Source organism: Solenopsis invicta, chromosome 2, assembly GCF_016802725.1.
Source record: "Solenopsis invicta isolate M01_SB chromosome 2, UNIL_Sinv_3.0, whole genome shotgun sequence".
Taxonomy (NCBI): Eukaryota; Metazoa; Arthropoda; class Insecta; order Hymenoptera; family Formicidae; genus Solenopsis; species Solenopsis invicta.
Window position 1 is genome coordinate 19,567,633 of NC_052665.1, and position 22,482 is coordinate 19,590,114.

Consider the following 22,482-nt stretch of genomic DNA (forward strand, 5'->3'; position numbering starts at 1 on the left):
CCATTGATTTAATCGGATTCTTTTTATCCAAACAGTCAAACGACGTTATCGCTGCGAGCGATGAGATAATCGTATTTATAAAATACAGTATATGTCTGACACTGTAGCGATAAATCTATTAAAATCTATAATTATTGTTGCTCGGTAACCAAATGTCTGAACAACGATGTTTATAGATCTGATTAGTGAAATAGCTATATTACTGGAGAAATGAAGATTAAAGGGCAAACGCAGCGTCACTTGACGCATGATAATTGACCGATTTGCCCAATAATGACATACATTATACCTGTTAATTTACATGTTTAATTATTTTCAAATTATATTAATTTGCGTTAATATTATTTCAAAAATAACAAGAGACAAGAAGATGACAGTATTCTTATACTGATTACATTTTGTTCTGTAGCTACAGAAAAAATTTAGTTATTAAGTTGTGTTAAAAATAAACTCATATATAAAAAATTTTTATAAATATGGAAAAAATTTTTCAATATTGTACTTTTAAGTAATGCAATTTATTTTATGCTTAAAATTTAATTTTTAAAAAATTTAATTTAAAAATTGAACCTCTTTATTTTCAGACAAAGACTATTAATGTTTCAACATCTCAATATAAGGTAAATTTCGCCAGGAATTTATTTCAAAAGCCTATCGATAATTGATAAAGTAGAAGTGTAGCGACTTGTTAAATAGACGTTACAACAGTCATTTAAATATTTTTAATTGAAAAAAAGGGAACATTATTTATGCACATTCGTGTCTGCGCAACTTAGCAACTTGTCGCGCCAACTAGTTTGGCAAAATTTACATTGCCCCAAATACGACATTGTCCGTCTCGTTAGTCTCACTTTAAATTCTCTCAGGTCTCGAGTCTCACCTGAAATACTTGTGATGCCGCAATTATAATGGTCAGAATATAAGAACGACTGCATATTCATTTTGGTTTACCTCAGTTGAACTCTGGCGACAATATAGACTGGCGGAACATTTTGCGGGGCAAAAACTCAATCCCTATGTATCAGATGTTTCCTCCAGGCCGTATTTCACGCGGCGCGTCAACCGCATGATTTAACGGTCCTGGTTGCGTTCATTACTTTTATTATGTGCGGAACTCTTGCGCGCGCGACCTCATTTCGGACTTTCGACGTAACAAATGCGTTCCGCCCAGATGATGCGAGACTACTGTTGCGACAAATCAAGAATTATATTACGACGGAGTTGAACCCTTTTTTCGAATCTTTTTTAGATCAGGTGAACAAATTTGAATTTTTTACGAAAATAAGAAATACGACCTTTTCTTCGTAATTCACGCGATGCAGATTTTTTTCGCCACCCGATAGCTTCCCCGTGGCGATATTGAGTGTGCAACTGTAAAGCACCGACGGAATTTCTGAGTGTTATATTTGATTCTCGAATTACTTGCGGTTTGAATCTGGAAACGGAATCGCACAATATCGAATCTAATTTGAGTCAAGTGCCAGTGCGCCCGGCATTGGCGTGCCGTACAGAATTGGGTGACACCGATACGTCCGTGTAGCGTCATCCGATTTTTTTTTCAATTACAAATGCAAACGAAATTTGACGTGTCAAAAATTTAAAGCGTCCAATACCGCGTTTTCGGTGCAGTGGGCAAATTGCGAAATTCGTCGGTTCGACAACCGCTATTTATTGATGGCAATCAACACGAACGCGAAAAGTGGAACTGGCGCGAACCTTTCTATGAGATGTATCGATTATATAACGACCAGCGCAGAGTATAAATTACTTCCCAAAATAATACAGATCGATATTGTTTCGTTTATCGGAACATATGATCTCCTGTTTAGTGGCGCAGGAGAACTGTTAAATGTTAAAATCACCATGCTCCTGTTTTCTTTACTAATACAAAAAATATTTTTTTTTTCACTGTATTATTAAAAACGCATACGGAAAGAATAAATTTGTTGAAATATAGATTTGAAAATAATTATGTTGAACTGTTTAAAAAATTGTATCAGATGTTTAGCTTGATTGCTAGAATATCAAAACTGTTTGCAGCAATATTATCGCGCTTAGACGTCCTATGTAATCATTTTGATGGATCAATATAAAATTATTTTTTGCTCTGTATCTAGTTACATTTTTAGATGCTGCAGTAAAATTGTTCTGTCCGTGCAGGCACAAATATACATACCGATCGTCAGTAATAAATTGAATATTGGATCGATAAGAGTATAACACACACGAAAAGAACAATTTTTCCACAGTATCTAAAAATTTAGCTAAATACAGATTAGAAAATAATTTTATGTTGAGTCATTAAAATAATTATATAAAACGTAATAATATTACAGTTTTGACATTCTAGTAACCAAGTTAAACATTCGATATAATTTTTTAAATAGTTCAAAATAATTATTTTCAGATTTGATTTTAACAAAATTGTTCTTTTTTTGTAAATATGAGAAGAAACATTTTGACATTTTTCGGTTGCAGTGGATCTTCATGCTTAATAATATTTCTGTTAGCAATTATTAAATACAATCAATTTAATTAGAGATGTTATTTCTAGCTTCAATTTCTGTGATTGCATTTCCAGTCCGACAACTTGTATCAACACGCAATTTATAGAATTAAAAAATATATTTAATAACTGATACAGAAATATTATTAAGCATTAAAATCCGCTTCGAAAAAAATGGCATTTATTCTCATAAAGTTTGATAAACTATCTTAAAAAATTGTTGAAAAAATTGATAAATATGAATTAATGCAATTTGATTAATATTAATCCTAATTTATTCTATAGAGTCATCTGTACTTTGCTTAATGTCAAATCTGAAGACAATGGAACTTCCTTTAATTCATTTTAAAAAGCTTTTTCCAATGAGTGGAGAAACAGTCTTGTCAGGTCACAATGTCAACTTGCATAGCAAGCGGACTGTTTAATTAACAAAGCTATCTGGTTCAGATTATGTCCGCTATCAAGCATATATATAAATTTCTATTAAATCATGTGGAATGTTGTTGAGTATAATCACGATGAGGGATTGCATTATTGGATATCTTCCACTCGAGTAATTTCAGTAAATTCATCGTGGATGGGTTGGAAAATTTATGAGATGCAAGCTTGCAATATCAATGGACTTAAAAATTATTGCACTGCTCGCATAAACGTGGCATCTCTTTGTTAAAATAGTCCCCCAATATCGAATATTACTATACGTAATAAATGATTTGCATGGTGACACGCTCTTCTCTTCAATTGGACATTCTTCTTCATCAAAATTTCGTCAAATATGTCTATTATATAAATATATTAGATTATATTATACATCAGATTACTGCAAAATAATTTGTGACTTTTTGTCAAACTATGAATTAAATAAATCCGAAATTGTTTGAAAAAAAGGATTGGAAAATTCATCTCCGAATATAAAAAAAAGAAAAAAAAAGAGTATATTGAAATTCGTGACGCGACAATTTTGCTTCGATTTTGCTGAAATTTAGTTTTCAACTTTATTCGCCAAATATGACAAACGTTTTCGCACTGATCTAAAAATAATTAAATTATTAGTGAAAATTAAAATGGAAATATAAATTCTAATTATTTCAGAAACCATTCGTGTTTTTCATATCATGCTAGTTTCCGTGATTTTAAGCGACGTTTATTTTATAAAAAAAAAAAAGAAAGACAAAATAAAAATCAACGCATGAAAGTATGTATATCAAATTTCAAACAGCACGCTCCGTAAAACAATGATCCTCCGTGATAAAACTTGCGAACTCATGCGAATCGACTGTAAACGGATTAATTTCTCAATGGGGCAACAGGATGTTCGACAAATTCCACAGGAATGAAATACAAAACGTACAATAAAATTCAGGATCGGCAATTTTCGGAAAACGGACGCGCGTCGGTCTGGAATTTTTTTTCGACTGGTTGCTATCAGACGGACGAGACGAGCGAGCCCTTTGCAACTCCACTTGTCGACCAAAAAAGCCATCCTTTACGTTTCCCGGCGATTCAATTTAACCGCGACTGAGTGAATCGTCGACGGACGGATGTCGTCATGAAGTTGTCCAAGTAGATTGGATCTTATTGAATCCAGAACTGTCCTGCCGGAAGGACAGAACTCCTCCACTTGACGAGAACGAACGCGCATTCTCATATAAAACAGTGTACTTCCGTCGCTTACTCGATATTGAATTGTGACATGGGCGTTAACGTCCGTTGCGAATCTTGGGTCAACACCTGGCACCACGAAAAATAGAAAGAGAGAGAGATAGACAATGGCTACACCAAAGTTAACTCGCAAAAAAGTTGTTACGGATGAGAAGAGTTCACTTTTGATTGCCGACAATCGAAACGAACGTTTCCACGTCGTTCGCCGCGGATCAGTGTACGCCGTCGTTACTTCATGGGTAGTAGTTCGACAAAACGAAGGAAACGAGTGATCGAAGGGAGCAAAAGGGATGGGCCGCCGTTCCGGGAGGACGATCTCCATAAAGCGCGGCTCACGCGGCGCACTTTCGTACGCCTCGGCACGTTTGCCCGAAAATATGTCGAAAGTCTAGCACAAATATTACATTAGAGGGGATATTGCCGGTTAAGAGCCTGATACAAAGTATTCGCTTTTATTGGGACGTCATGGAAAATTGGTTGTAGCCGGTTGTAACGGTAAATAATCCATCAAAGCGTAAGTTTTGATAGAATTTCAATAGACCGTTAGACGCTAAAACTAGATAACTGTGTGTGCTATGCATCATTTTTGGTGTCAGAACTTGTAGCACATATATAGTACGGCACTATCATTTTGCAAAGTGAAAATGTTTCTGCTTGACTGGCGGATCAGTTGGCAAAAATCTAAAAGTGCTCAATGTGTCTTTAATAGCCCGGTGTTTCCCGAAATTCTCCTGCCTTCCAATAAAGTTCTTCGACTTTTCTGCAACTTGCAACCGACGTGTTCTACATTCAAAAATCCCGACATTATACACGGCATTTCTGTTTAAAAAACGAATAGTTTTCGCTGCTCTTTTACTTACATAAAATTAATACGTAGCAGCTAATTTATTTAATTGTTATTTTTGTTAATTTCTGACCTACTTTTTTTCGTGGAAAAACGTGCAATTAACGACTTCAAAATTTTGCTGAGATTCCGCGGACAAATTAAATCATATAAATATACCGCGCTGTAGCTCGAGTTTCCTCTACTTGACTAATGGAAAAGCACGTCGTGTAAGCTGTGCTTAAGCTCTGCCGACCCGATATAGACCCATGGCGATTCATTCGATTAATTCGCGCGTGTGATCCAATAATGTTTCCTACGAGGCTGCTTTTCGGGGCAAAAGTCAGTTGCCGGCGCATCCCTTCCGGATATTGGAAGTCCAGACGCGGCAACAATGGAAGAACGCTTCCTTTTTCGACAGTTGGAAGTTACGGCAGTTGAAACTGCGCGTCTGAATCACATGGAGTTTGTTAACGCACACAGATACTATATTTGTGACAGTGTGTACGATTAAAAATCTGAGAGAAGCAGATTGAGCTAGACAGCATTATAAAACTTTGAAATATATTTCATGTTCGATTAAAGAATAAAAAACCCCAACTAGACCGTGCTGATGATTGTATACTTATTTGCATCTCTTTTATTTATTATCAATATTGTAATTTAATTCTGGAATAAAAATAAGATAGATGCAACAATGAGTCATTAATTATCATTGACACAGCTAATAAATCCACATTTGTTTTTGTAATCATAGAAAACGATATAATTATACACTTCAAAAGAAAAAATACATGACACTTTCAATACCTGATTGATATAAACTAAAACATTATTTAATAGACAAAACATTGTTTCACTCTAATTTTAAATAATGCATTTTTGAACAAATTCGATGTCATTTAAAAATATAAAATCTATTTGAAGCTGAAGACAAATTACAACTTTTTATTTAATTATTCTCTTTCTTTCTCTCATAATTTTAATCAGTTATTTATTAATTGATGCATCTATCTCGAGAAGAAGAAACTCTCCATTCATTTCGGACTCAAGGGCGGATATAGCGTGCTAAGAACAAAGTATATGTGGTGACTCACCGAATATGGGATTTCCACGATGCGTCGCCAGTCCGCCGAGGGTTAATACGTGCGAGTGATCCGCCGTTACCACGAGAAGCGTTTCCGTGAGATCGACCTCTTTCATAACTGCCTCGACGGCTTCCTCCAGTGCCAGCGTTTCATCCAGGGCGCGATAAGCGTTGTTGTAATGGTGAGCATGGTCGATTCTTCCACCTGGAACGCCAACAAATCTCACTCATGAGAGGCTCACGAGATGCTACCATTTATTAAAGTTATCTTCGACTATTTCATAAGACGACGCTACGCTTCGTCTTCTGGATATACTAACATTTAAAGATCTCTACCGCTCCTAGCTATTATATTCTTAGACATCTTTTTCATCTCTCTTACACACACCCATACACACATCAAATTCATTTAAATGCATCGACATTTTGTATTGTAACACTTTCTCTATCACGAGCATAAAAAATTCATTTTCCATAGACAATTTCGTTAAAATAATCTAAAATATAAATTCTATAGCACATATCAATTTCTATCATTATTGTGTTTATTTTAATAAAATTTTCGAGTTTTGTTGTAATATGATTGTTTTGTATCAAATAAAACAATTTAATTTTACAGATAAAAGAACAGGAGCCATATTCGATTAAAGTACCTATTAATATTTTTGCGTAAGTTTTTAGTTCATGAAAACTGTATACTGATTACTTGTCGGTCTTGAAACAGTCATAAATTGAAGTTGGAGGACATCACAAATTAAATTGACAAGCAAAAGCACAAATTAAATTGCTCGACAATTTAATTTGTGATATTACGTACTTCAGCTTTAGTTTAGAACTGTATTTCAAGACTGACAAACAATCGGAGCATAGTTTGCACACGCACAGCAAAATCTCATCGGTTAATTTCCGCTAATTATTAATTTAAAGCTATTATTATGTCTTTATCCATGCTATATATCCTATTTGTCTACGCAAGAAGAGGATTACATCCAAGTTCGCGTTTTGTTTACTTCTATGCGCATTTTCGCCTATACATATAATGTTTGTCATTTGATAGCTTCATTAATAGTTCTCAATTGGATTTTAATCAATGGTGTCAATCATGGGTGAGACGTTGTTCGTTGCCCATACAGTTACGGTCTGCATGAGAGCAGCGGTTCCCGTTATCGCATTAACAAAGTTACATGAATGGACTTAACTCGATCATCGTGATAATTCTATCATGGCAAAATGGCGCACGCGAGTGTTCGCATCGTAATAGCAATGATTAAAAAACAGCCGCACAATTTTCGCAGAGAGAGCTTCAGCGCCATATACAATTTTCAGTTGAATTGTTATAAATAACGAGAAAATTTTAAAAAAAGAACAGTGTAACACATCCAAATTTTAACTACATCTCGTTGAAAAGCCATACAAAATTTGATTATTAAACAATCAAGTGTTGAGAAAATGTATAAACATCTTTATTTAAATAAAGTATTAAAAATGTATACAAAAATTTATTTAAATTTAAAATATTCATTAATCACCGTTCGAGGAGAGTTTTAATCGGTTTCGGCGAAATTGCGGAATAATGTAATTTAAAGATATTAATTAAAAAGCAACGAAATGAAATAATATAGAACTAATGCAGAAATTACAGAATTATTTTACGTTATAGTCATCCTTTGGTTATTTGTACTCATTACGTACAAAATTACACATACAATGGAGATTTGGTCGATTCTGTTTCGATCTACATACGAGATACGGATCAATGCATAGAGTCCCCTTGTGATTCTGTCAACTGTTACATGGAATAATTCCTCTGGCTATTCCTCCAGTTATCCTTTCATTTATCAAACAGCATTATTATATAATATTTGGCCTGCCACTTCCACACATGTTCATTCAATAATCAGCTCATAATAATCAAAGATATTAATTTTATATCAACAGTTGCTTCTAAATGATTTTATCATTATTATAATAATGAAAAATTTGTATCATGCACGATAAGATATGTAAACTCGCTGGATAAATGACAGATTTTGTAATTTCAAGAATAAAGTTAATTTAACAAAAGTCGCATAAGAAATATATTATGCTCCCGTAAAACAAACTTGCTTTTGAAAGATGGATCAATCACGGGAAAAAGAATATCTTATAAATAATTATATTATCTACCAAAAATGTGCATCTCACAAGAAAATTTATGTAAAAATTTTAAAACATGTATGTTGAATGCAGCGACCTGTTCGTGACATAAAAAGCTGCACTACGTTTCTTCGCGATACCTCAACGCGCGCGCTTGATTCTCAGCGCTAGTGATGGTGAAATGCAAAAAAGGTGGGATCACCGACGGTACTATGTCGGTTTTATAATCATTAAGAGTCGCCGATAAAAGTGGATGTAAAAAAGCCACGAGAAAATAAACTATAATCGCGACTGGTGTGCTCTCTCTCTCTCTCTTTTTTTTACTCTCTCAATTGCCAGGCGATGCTTAAGAACTTACACCGCTTGCACGTCGCGAGCGAACGACATCGATCCACTCGTTACGCGCGTATCGTTTATGTGCAAGTGCAGATTCGCTCGATCGAGGCCCGACCAGCTCTTATCCAATTGCTGTGCACTGCTGGAACAAGAGCCGGCTTTATTATAGATATCATCCTAAAGGATTCATCCGGTACGATGCCACATTTTAGATAAACGTAGTTGTTGCACTTAATTCTCTGTTGCATTCGAGTCTCGTTTGAATTTACTTGATTCAAAAGCATACAAATATATATATTATTATGCGTACCTATATAGAACAATTTCATCTTGTGAATCGTTAGAAGTGCTTTAAGTCCCTATCAGACGTATTAAAGTCTGAAAATTACGAATTGAAGATTAAAATTCAATCAGTTAGGATAAAATGGATTAAAATTAATTCCATTTAATTTCAGAATAAAATCTAATTAATCAAATTCTAAACTTTAATTTGCAAATTTCAATCTCCAATGCACGATCTGATACGCAGTTGACGCTGTAACAGTCTATGAACATCACGACTTGATGAAATAAAAAAAAAATTGTAACGGAGAAAAGAACTGTTATGTCTGTAGAAATGTAAAATTTTTTGAAATTCTCAACTTTCCTTGTTGAGAAAGATAAATCGAAAGAAACGAGAACATTATGATTTCTTAATAATTCGTAAGTTCATTTTTTAATATAGTTTCTTTTAATTGAGATATAGATTACTTCTCTATCGAAACTTTGTTACCTGGATATAATGACCCAGAGTTTGAAGTTTCTCGTCTATTTGCCAGATAATTGGTAATAAAATAAAAGGTACATTTTTTTTTCATGGCGGACGCAATTACAATCATTAAATTCACACGATTCATTTCCCTAATTGCTTTCGTCGATATCTTGACAAATTGTATTCTATCGGATATATTATATTTTGAACATACGGCATCCTTTTGCGCACCGTAAATAACAAAGTAGCTTCGGCACGTACAAAGGAATCGAAAATAGCCTAGAATCGAGAACGCGGGCCTCTCAATACCCGGCTGTATGTCGCAAATTGTTCCCTTCGCAGGATTGCCTGTAGTACCGTCTGCAACGCGGAATCGTCATAAAATGAAAAACACCGAAATGTCACCGGGGAAATAAAACATCGCTAAAAACAAAGTGAACCCGACAAACTGCAAACTACAAGAACGACAACGAGATAGAACAGAGTCGCTGTTAGTCTTCGCCGAAGCGCGATTAAAGCGTAAACAATCGATAGCGCGTTCCAACATTGCCGTATAATAAACGGGAAACCGGTCTTGATTTCGATTCTATCTTTACGCCGTTCACTTGAAACAGACACCATTAAGACGTAAAACGACCGAGAAACGTTGAAAATAGGAAAGTATATTTCGGTTCGCTTCGTCCCCTTTGTCTCATTGTCAATGACATTACGTATTCTTTTGTAGTATCTCTCAGTAAATGAAATAACGCACGCAGCCGATCGTTTCGTGTACAAAACGTCTCCGAAATACGAGATTTTCCGGGATAAATTCATCAACGAGGCCGCGAATTTTTCTACGGTGAATACTTTCTGCAAAAAAAAAGGTTGCTCGCTTAGCGACTTTCGTCAGCATAATTTCTATTGCAGCGAACACATAAAAATCTGAGCGCAACGCTTACTTAGCTGCGTAAATGAAATTTATTATGGGTCATTTTTATTACAGCGATTGCGGCACACACACACGCGCGCGCGAAAGAGAGAGAGAGAGAGAGAGAGAGAGAGAGAGAGAGAGAGAGAGGAAGCTGTTATTTCTTCGTATTAGTATCGGACGATCTTGATCATCCCAGAACTGAACTCTCGATTGCCGCTATTCGATACAATGCCGCGCTATCTTAGTGATGACAGTTGGCGAACAGTCACTGCACTTCGATTATGACGACTGCTTATTACAAGTTATGATTATTACGAGCTCTCCACTATCTCTGATTGTCCCAGTTTCCCGTAATGGTCACTTAGCTGGCAACGGTAAAAGCGGAACTTATACCGAGAACAATACGAAACGCTAAGATAAAAAAACAATCTATATTCGCATGCTAAGTAATTATGTGAATCGCAGGTATAAATATCGATTTGTGCCGCAAAATATTATTCTATGCGTGAATTTCTGATTCTTCATGTGGCTTGTTTGTATAGAATCCTTCTTTTTGTGCCCTCCGGAAAAATCTTTTAATTAATTTATACTCCGGGGAAACGTTAATATTTGAATTTCTCTAATATAATTTCCTTATGATTTTAACGTTCGGTTCACTAAACTTTGTTGACGATTGCAAAATTTACAGCGTAAACGCATCCCGAATTTCATTTCTGTTTTCAAGTTTGTTTAAAGACTCTCAGTTATCGAAATGGCCGTTTGGAGATTTGTGGAAAGCCCAACAGCGAAGACCAGAATGTTGGTTACTTATTCCGTTTACGGACTTTAGATCTTAATCCGAACGGACAGCGAGTCGTCCGTTCGACAAATTACGTTCGTGCCGTTAATTTTAGGAAGCCGTTTTATAGGGACTATCGAGTCCCCGCTAGTTTAGTGGTCCGTATCTGCTTCTCTACATTGCGGCTGGCCTCCTAACTAAAACTCAAAGTAAATACCACGTAGCGCTTCAACGGCACTTACTACGAAATTAGTTCTGCTGTTTTCAAGTGAATGTGTAAAAGGATTAAATAATAAATTCAAGAATACGATTGAATAATTTGCGCTTGTAGTAATGTGATAGTTAGATTTAGTAATTAGTATTACATGAATTATGATTATTATTCACGTTACATGAATTACATTATTACTCGATAAACGTGTATGAAAAGATGATGCGCTAGTAAATTGCACGCCAAGCAATATACTATAATTTCCAACTAATTAATTTTGACATATAGCTTGCGGTACTGATGTAAATGGGAATTAATAAAATAGATACTAAAATGATTTTCGTGCTATGAATGACATTAGACGCGTCGCTTTATTGTTATTATTATTTTCGCATGAATATTAATTTATCAATATAATCAGGGTTGAGCAATAAAGGCGTCACTTGTAACATCGTTACTCTGTTACTTTTTTTTTTTAGTAATAATCGTTACTTTTTTCATTATTTTATAAATATATAATACATGCATGGACCATGTTGCGAATAATTAAAATCACTATAAATTTTATATTTGAACTGGTCAAATAGCGACATAAACAATTGAATGCTACTCTAAAAAAAAAGTCATCAAAATTTCATGTAAAAGTAAAAAAAAGTAACAAATTGTTTTCTAAGTAACGATGACGCAATATTTTTATAAAGTCTTCAACTCTGAATATAATTACTTGCATTTCTTTTCAATTATTTAAATTCTGCTAAGAGAATATAAAAGCTGTTCACAGTGTACATGATCACAAAAAAACAAATTCTTTATCGAATCTTTATCTTTATAATCATGGCCTTTCCGTCTGATTTTCCTGTTTTTAATATTATCATGACATTACCGCTGCTGCGGAAAGTGTTCTTCCGCCGGACTAAGAACAATGATAAGACATTAAGCTTAGCATTATCGCTCTTTTTACGAGCGACACGGACCAAACGTTAATTCGTAGAGATGACAATCTATCATGGAGTCATTTTTATTATTAAAAAAGGCATGAAATTATGCGAACAGATTTTTTCGCTTTGTTTTCATTTTATGTAAATAATTTTTATTATGGTCGTTTCATTATCCCGTATATTAAAATATTTTAATATACATAAACATATATATATATATATATTTTTTTTTTATTTATTTATTTATTTATTTATTTATTTTAATATATATAAACATATATTTATACAAAAATAATACCGGAGATAAAAATTGAAATTATTTCCTTGATATTAAAATTTTATAAAATACTTTAATAAATCTCATAATAAAAAAGACTTAAATGTAAGCATTTAACAAAACAAAATTTTGTTTCCTTTAAGTCGTAGAAACATATAAAGCGTAAATCATGGTCATCGATCGCCCATTATTTCATACGGAAGGTACATACAGAATTAACACTTGAGTCTTGCGAACGCTAACCTTACTGTTCCTTTCATAGGAAATTCATGGGCGATATTTGAGTCACTTAGACCGCGAAAATGGTTTCAAGGGGTAATAAAAATATTTTATCACGCGGTAATAATATATGTTCTTATTCGTTCAATGACGCAAAGCTTCGAGGATGAAAGAGATTATGAGCTGGTAACGCGTGAGCTTTAAGCATCGTAAGTGGGTTTCGCTTTTCTGTGATAAATTTTATGCAGAAACGTGAGTATACACGCCAGAGGAGTAAGATATCTGAGTCTCAAGCAATACCGTTCATTTTGTATTCTTAAAGAAATAATAAATAATAATAATTCCACGAGCATAACAAATTTTGTTCTTCTAATGAAAAACTTACAGACTCCATTATTAATTAGTTACAAAATTTTAATTGATATAAATAAATATATGAATTATTAATTCAGAGAGAGGGAAGCGAGAGAGTACGATTAAAGCAAGTAATGTTATGTATCATTAAAATAGAAAAATTGAATATTTCAAGGTATGAATATATACATAAGTACAATCATTTGAATTGTTTTATAATTAATTCAATTAATTTGCGTAATTATTCTAACGTTTCCTTTAATTCCGGTTAAGAATTATGACTATCACATTCATTTTCCGATGAAGATTTCTAATAACGATTGTACATTAGGCGCGTGTTAAAATAGCCGTCACTTCTGTAAGACATATCACTGGCAGCATCCACCGAGCCGCGACGTGTGCAACGTTCAGAATTAATATTCAGATGACCCATTTAGCTTCCGAGCTTGACATTCCCTGCCCTACCCAAAACCTGACCGCGTAACTATGCATCAGAGAATGTGACGTGTAAACACATCCATCGGCTACTGAAACTCAGCCGACAGCGACTCGACGTGCAAACGAGGCTCAGGTCGACTTGAGGTTTATCTCGGATAAAGGCTTAGCAGGAAGTCTGGATGTTATGTGTTTATCTTTGCGGACGACTGACGGGAAAATACGACTTCCGGCTTAGATTTGTTATTTCTTTTCGAATAATCAATGCAAAAGTCTGGAATTTAAGTAAAAAGTACAGTTATAAAGCTTTTAAGCGAAATCTCTGAATACTATTTATTCATTCAATCTCTCTCTGTCTCTCTCTCTCTCTCTCTCTCTCTCTCTTTCCTCCCTTTTTTTCTCTCCTTTCATTTCCCTTCTCTTTGTATGGAGAAAAAAAGAAAAACAGGTATTTTCTCTTAAAACTAGTATGTCATTTTTTAAATTCTTTGTTTTGCGCTTTATTGCGTCCGTCGCCAAAAAAGAAAAAAAAATTATCCTCTCATAGATTGATAGAAGAATATAGTTTTATCGTAAAGAGAAACACGGTTCAAACAGCGTTAATGAAAAGTTTGACGATTTATAACAGAAGCATTTTTATATTGTTAAGAAAGATTATGAAATTATCGCAAATACATTTTTCCTCTATTTGAATTTCATGTGAATAACTTTCATTATCGTCTCATATATTTAAAAGTTTATATATAGGAATAATACTAAAACAAAAATTGAAATTACTTTCTTGAGATTAAAATTTTCATATATTATACAAACTGCTTTAATAAATTTTTCAATAAAAAGAGACTTAACGTTCGCATTGACCGAGATAAAATTTTGTTTCCTCGTAATCGTAAAAACGTAAGGGTATTACATAATCATCGATAAAGTATTATTGTCACACGATAAAATATCTTTATTGCCCTTTAAAACCATATTTTTGCAGTCCACTGGATCGATATGCCTCAGATTAATGCGTTTGCCGCATTCGAATAGATGCTCCCATGATGCTTTCGATGATTCGTGAGCGGTAAATCGCGTCGAAATGTATTAAGGTGCTGCAAACTTTCCCAACTAGTAGCCGGGAGCAACAGTTGTCGCGCGCTGTGAAACTTTAGTCGCAAGCATCGCGATTTCGACGCTGATTGCAAGCAAAACGAGGAAAACGCGACCGCGGAACGAGGACAGGTCCTCTGATGAAGTTTCCCTGGAAGTGCTCGGATGATTTCAAACTCGGCAATCAGCGTTACCATGGCGTATTTTCACGCGCTTAGATGGCTCACGCCGATTCCTAGATAATATTGTGGTAATATTGATACATGAAATGCACATATCATGCGTGTGTCAATATTCTAAAAATCTCTCCCAATTTTTAATTTAGAATGAGCGATAATAACGCGATAAGAAACGCTATAAGTATATCGTAACATACATTTTTCACAATTAATTTTACGTAAATTGTAAATAAAAAAAAAATATAATTTGCAAAGTCTTAAAAGATATTTGTACCAAATCTGCAGATTCTTTCAAATTATGTGAAAAGTGTTTACTTGAAGTGTCTGCGTTAAATCAGAAATCAAATGCGCCGTGGTTATACGTACAGCACCTTCTCTTTGTTTGCAATCATATGGTACGAATATTTTATCCACAATATATTGCCGTATATTTCACGTACACAATAAAAAACCACAATACAGAACCGCAGACAAAGAATATTTATTACTTGAAAAGAAAGAGTTTTTTTTTTATTCACGACCATGTGACTCCCTTTTAACTTCAAAATGAGAAAAATATACGAATATGTGGAAATATGAAAACAATACGTTCTCATAGTTGAATCTATTTCAGAGGCCATTTGTGATCTTATTTGTGCGTATTATTAAATAACTGTAAATTGATTATTCTAAAAAATTATTCAGAGGAACGGCTAAAACAACACGTTATATTTGGGTATGTTTCTCTTTTGTGTTATTATTGTTATGGTTCCGTTCTAATTAACGAAATTCTCTATTTACGAACAAACTTGTTTTGCGTAAAAGTTTACCTAACGGATAATCAACCTACCACTTTTTGTTAATGAATGCAATGCGCAAAAAAATGTATTGCACAGTGCTGCACTTTAGATTGAAATGTAAACAAGATCTTAACGAAACGTTATTTTTATTCGTATTACAGACGCATTCAAGTGATCCCCTATTGTGTGTAAACATATGCAACATATTGTATATCAAAGAAAAGAGAAAACATCGTATATCAGGAAAATATGTAATGACGTAATTCAACTGTATTTTTTTTATCGTCCGCATAATTTTATCGTTTTGCGAACAAATAAAAAAGTAACTGATAAATTGAAAAGTTTCCGAAAAAATTTAACTAAAGTAAGAGAAATAAATATTTTAAGCAAATATTGATCTTGTCAAGTAATACTGCACGAAATTGATAAACATAAAATAAAGTATGCTGTAAAAATAAAATTTACTCTAAAATGACACAAATTTTATACAAAAAATATACCAATTTTATAACATAATTCCTTTCTCATTTTTAATTGAGCGACTCAAGCTTTCCAAGTGCATTAAAGAAAATTATTTACGATAAGAAGCTAATTATGTAAATTTACCTTATTTATCGTTTTACTCGCGCACGTACTACCTCTCATGCACGTAAACCTCTCATGCAAATCTTTTAAACGGGAAAGGATATAAAAAATGCTAGTGATAATGAAAATATTATACATTGACCTGTGATAAAAAAAATAGTTTGCTGCATTTTTTTATGCATTACGGTTTAATTCGCGAAAGAAAAAGTTGTAACATGTCATAAAAACTTTCTTACACAGTCAATAATACTAATCACTAATCACAATCAGAAATACTGAATCAATAATACTGACAGTATGTACTAATATTTTTATAATTTAAAGTTATTTTTGCGATTATATCTATGATTGAAAAAATATATTAATGGATATAATACGTTTCCTTTTCGCAATCATTATTACTGTCAATAAAAAGTAAAATAAAAAATCCAATAAAAACCAATAAAAACAACCAAACAAAAACAAAAGTAAGTGAATATAGCATAATAGTGATGAAATGATAAAAAAATAGTAATAAAAATATAACAAGTGATTTTATATATAACACAGATCTATAGGTATTTTGTAAGCGGAACGGAGGTCCGCAGTGTACCCCGCAAAGAGAATAAAGCACTACTACTACTACTACTATAACACAAATCTAAAATGTTATTTTTTCAGTTTTATATTGAACTGAAAAAAAATATATGTTGTAATAAATTCCTTGCTTTATTATTATTTTTCCATAAAATGTTTCAACTATGTTAGCTTAAACATATAAACAAACAACAATTTTTTATCATGTTAATCATGTTTTCATGTATGAAATCCTCTTTTGATAATTTTACTATGTTTAACGATTTAGCAGTTTGTTTGAATAGAATAATCATTTTATACTACAATCGTTCTTTGTGTTTTTAAAAACAAAACATACCAAAGGCATCTATGATGCCTACGATAAAATATTCAACATTTTACTTTGAAGCACAATATACGAACTTTAATTTAAGATCTTTTTGAAATCTCTAAAATATTTATCAACTATAAATTTTCAAAAAATCATCTAAAATGTATTTTTGGGGAGTTTTAATATGCTTTCTCTTTAAAAACTAAAGCGATACACTTCACTTATGGATTTGAATTCAGTGCATAAAAAATTTCAATAAAATTTTCTCTTTCCCATAAAAATTAAAATATACAAGTATAAACCTATGATATTTACATTTATATACATATATACATTACTCTTATATAAAATTCTTGGAAATAGATAAAATCCCTTAAAAATATATATATTCCCGCTTCAAAATTTTATAATTGCATTAGATTCAAAGTATAATATTAATAATATTATGAAAACTGAAATTAAATTGTTATTCGCCGTATATTAAATATTTTATATTGCATAAATAAAAGCTATTTAACAACTAAAGTAAACACAAAACTCCTTTTTCAAATTAATTTGTTTAGAGATAAAAAATATCACACTTGCAATACTTTCTCAAAATTCTTTTAATACTCAATTTTGAATATTTAGTTTCATTTAACGTATGGAACTTACGCAAGTAGTAACTTTAATTTACTTAAAATAGTTTATTTTAATAAATTTTTTTATTAGAAGTGAATTTTTTTCTAGATTTTTATGAATTTCGTACGCTTGTGTAATATGTCACTTTTAGTGATGGTAACATCTACCTACAAACCATCTACTCGGAAAGGGTTAATCAAATTATTGCAATCCCTAAGTATACGCAGATAGCTGCTTCACGTAAGCAGCTTCGGCGCAAAGTTCCCGAACTCATTTATATGTATGCACATGAGAGAAACTGCAGCGGAGTTTCAATCTAGCAACAAGGACACGTTGCTGATCAATGGTTTTCGATATAGCGCGCCATTTAAAAAGTGCTGGGGTATGTATCGATTCAGCAATTTTTATATAATGTCAAAATGTCATTTATATAGACAGAAAATAGAAAACAATAAATAAGTACACCATGCTAACTAAATTTTCATATAAAAAAAACTGTTTCTTATTCTTTTCTCTGTCCGTTAGAGCCATCATATATTTATAACATGTGACTGGAATATTACAAAAGTAAAATTGTAAAATTAAAATTAAATTTGTAAAAGATATTAATGAATTAAAATAAAAAGCATCTACAATATAAATATCGATTACGTTGGATTTGACCACAATTTAACTATTTATATATTAAGCCAATGCATTATATCAATAGCGGATCAAATTTTGTATTGTTAATTTTAAAAGTAAAAAAATAATTTTACATTTAATTAAAAACCCGATTTCAAGGTCTAAAAAAAATTTAAGCTTCAGAAAGAAAAATGTTTGTTTTAATTTTCAGTAAAAAAAAATCCGCTTTACGCAAAACATCCGTGAATAGTCATATAATTCCGGATGAAGTGGTCCACATTTTGACTTTGATATCCACTGTATGCTTGTTCATGATTCACTTCCATTATAAATCGTATGTTGTATGATTTTGAAAAACCATTGACGGGTCATCTTTGACCCGTCAATGGTTTTTCAAAATCGCTCAAATAACTCGTGCGTCCTCGATTTACAGAATCAAATAATCCGAACACGTAGAAAATGATTTATCATAATGCACGCACTCGACGCTCGTATATAACCGCGCTTTATTGTATTGCTGACTAAATCAAAATTTGGAATGTGCGAACGTGCATAAAAGCGCGTCGCTTTCACACGTTGGACAGCCGCATTGAATTGCAAATGCTTTTTTTTCCCAACACGTCATTTATTGCTTTTTTTTAATCTCTCCGCCATTTCGCACCTACGCGAACAATACTTGCGGCTCCTCGCGACGGTCGCGAGGTTAGATCGATGAAACAACCTGCGGTCGGATGTCATCATGAATTTTGATGTTACCGCACATTCATCGATCATCATCATTCATCTTCACACGCATAAATTATGTATTTTGTCACGCAGGTTGAAAACTAATTAATTCTCATGTTCTCCTTAGATTTTCTATGCCACATTAAGTATATATTAATCGCGTATTAGTATAACGGAAGATAGTCGTTTTTTTTGCAGATGAAGTAGAATTAAATGTATTAATAAAATAGAAAAACATTATTTTGAGAAAAATTTGAATAATACTCGAAGAGATTTGTCAGTACTCTTAGTAAAACTTCTGAAGTGTGTCACACGGCGTATTGTTTAAGAAATAATAATCTATGTGTCTCTTAAACGAACCATACTTCATTTTAGAGACACTGTATGTGCATGAAACACATGCGGAACGTAAATATGGAAATTAATCTTCTGAATTGCACACACATCGGAAACCGTAACCGCATTGAGGAAGAGGTCAACTCCTATAAAAGCCTGGAAGCCAATTTACGAACATAGTAGTTCAATAAACGTGAATCTGTTTGCTTCAAGGATTATATAATAAAACGTGATCATTAACAGCTCAGCATATTAAATTCTTGATTTTGTGATTAAATATCTTGCTATGATAACAGACGACTGTCTTATTTTGCTTTTGATCGCATTTCGAATGCAAAGTAATATACAATTGTGATGCAAAATAGTAAATTCTCTCAATTGTTATTAATTCTCAAGCAATCAAATAACTAAAAAGATCATACAAAAAAAAAAATACTTTGAGTTCAAGTTTTAAATGCAAAATCATTGTTGCTAGGTCTCTTTTCTCGAGAATTTTGTGTTTGGGAACAGTCACGCGAATGCGTTGTCGCATGTGCAGAGGCCGCAGCTCTCATTTTTCAATGTAATGTCTCAAACTGACTCTCTGTGTTGATATCTCGCTAGAGATGTATTTCGCGACTGTTACTCCTTTCGCCGCTGCAAACAAAGTTGTAAGTGGCTCTTTCGCTCTGATGTCGTAACTTCTGACTTACCTTCCACGAAGAGAAAGTATCCCTCGGGATTGTTCGCCAGTATCCGAAGCGCCTTAATCGCCATCTCGGCCAGAGAAGGATCGCCGGTGTCGTTCGTGTTCCGGTCGACATCGAAGTCCATGTGAGAATAGGCGAAAAGACCTGCGACAAAGAAAATAAGTCGCGGCAAGTAATCGGATCGTATTACGCGGAAACAAGTTTGGAACCTTATGGACAAATGTGAGGAAACATAGAGAACACAAAAACCAGAATATCGCACAAAATGTAAGTAAATAAATATATAAGGAACAAGAAATACAGAGAGGATCATTATAATCGTGGAACTTGTAAAAAATATGATAAATTATTTTAAGAAAAATAAAAAGGAAAAACCTGACTGATCATTCGTAGATGAATAGACCAAACACATATTTTATATTATATGCAGATTAGTATTTTATTATCTTTCGCAATTGCCATTATATTGGTCATTTGAAACAATCTTCTAAATAATTTACAATATTAAATTATTTTATTTTGCGTGTGTGCACGCTTGCTTTAACTACGTTAATGTGCTTTTCACAAATTACTTATTGCTGGTTGATATTAATTGATAGTACATGACGTAACAGTAACTCAAAATTCCACTCTATTGATCAATACATAACACTATCTTATTAACTAGATACACAGAGAGAAATAATCAATAGCAATCGATAGGCACGATGTAATCTCATATTCCGAATGCTGAATGTCTAATAATTAATACATTGATTACGGAACTGACAACAGCGTGCAATTAATACAACACAACGGCTAATCGCATCATACCCAAATCTAAAGCACGAATGCTCGATGAAATTAAATTCTTGTAAGTCATTGCGGCACTTGTGTATTTTGAGAATTTAAAATCTATAACTTGGATCTTTTTAATGCAAATTAAACTGTTAGCTAGAAAAATTTTACTGTGCTAGTAAAGATATTAAATATTAAAATTTGCTATGTTAAATTTAATGCGATAAATTTAATGCGAGTGTCATATTGTGTGGAAAAATATTTAAATTAAAAATACCTTAAATAAACAAAATAAGTAATAAAAAATTTGATAAAAAAGGATAAATAAACATTTAAAAATTTTTAGCTATAAAATTGTAATAAAGTTAAAGTTCTTAAATTTTTAAAATGAATAAAATATTACGCTAGAATATCCGTGAAAAATATTTTATAAAATCAAATTTTATAAAAATTCTCCCAGTTTTTTTTAGTATAGAATTCTGATAAATAGATATAAAATAACACTAGTTTATAACTAAAAGTTATTTTAAACCAGAGAAGAAATTTCTTACAAAATTTTGGATGCTGAAAACGCAAGTAAATCGCAAAAAAATTTTCACCAGCCCATTAAGTTTTCAAAATAATCGAGGGTTAAAACACAAAAAATTACTTTGTGTATTATTAGAAATATAAAAAAAATAATTTATAAAACTAATATAACTGTTCTATGAATTAAACTTATTATGCACTATTCAGTAAATAATTAATTTACGAAACACCGAATCTGAACTAAGCTAATACAGCTATACACCAACACGATTAAATTTCAACGTGATTAGCTAATCATGCATATATAAGTTTGTTAGGGTATTCTGAATTATATTGTTTGCCAGATCAAGTGGAGCAATCAATTAAGATCGATAAATGACAAGGTATAATTTTCCAATAGAATAATATTAATAATTATTATAAAATAATTAATAATATGCGACTATTTATTTAATAATAAATAAAATTGTTTAAAATATTTAAAAAATAATAATTGGTTACATCATTTAAAATCAATGATATTCTAAATTATACTGTTTGCCAGATCAAGTACAGCAATCAATTAAGATTGATAAACGACAAGGTATAATTTTACAATATAATAATAATTATGATAAAATAATTAATAATATGGGACTATTTATTTAATAATGAATGAAAATTGTTAAAAATATTTAAAAAATAACAATTGTTGGCTACATCATTTAAAATCATTGTGTGATTTATTCAATAAACTTAATCGTTTATTCTTGTAATGAATAATTGACAAATTTTTGTGTGTAATATAATGTGTCAATGACTAATAAAGCAATTATAGAAAGATACGAGTATAACTATATTATAATAAAACTTATTATTATTAGTTACCTAACAATCGGTTCACTCTTCGCGCGTCCACCTTTTCAAATTGCTCCTTATTGGCGACGTACTTTGCGGCTATGTTCCTTTTACGATGGTTCCTGGACCATTCTTCAATAAGATTTCGACCGTCTAATCGTCTGCCTTCCTTATCCGGCTCTTCGGGATCTAAAGTCACTTTCGGTACAAAGTGACGTCTGCCACCACCAAGTATCACCTATATTGATTAACATAAGATAAAAATAACGCAATTGCATAATGTATAATTTTTATATATAATTTTTATATGTAATTTTTAATTTGTGGCAAGATTTAACAAAACACATAGATCTTTAGTGCATAGATCTTTCTGGGCTCACATTCGCACCTTTGTGATAAG

General features: G+C 32.4%; 1 protein-coding gene across 3 annotated transcripts in view; it reads right to left on the reverse strand.

The window, feature by feature from the left end:
* LOC105193959 (alkaline phosphatase) overlaps window positions 1-22,482 on the reverse strand; it is a 204,364-nt gene that overhangs the window by 30,688 nt on the left and 151,194 nt on the right. For all 3 annotated transcript variants that reach the window (XR_005574230.1, XM_039446365.1, XM_039446364.1), the window contains 3 exons: window positions 22,113-22,320; window positions 19,944-20,084; window positions 6,089-6,283 (listed from right to left, as the gene is read on the reverse strand). Coding sequence is in view for 2 of the 3 variants with exons in the window: in XM_039446365.1 (XP_039302299.1) it covers window positions 6,089-6,283; window positions 19,944-20,084; window positions 22,113-22,320 (544 nt within the window). In the remaining variant the exon portion in view is untranslated. The remainder of the gene's footprint in view (window positions 1-6,088; window positions 6,284-19,943; window positions 20,085-22,112; window positions 22,321-22,482) is intronic.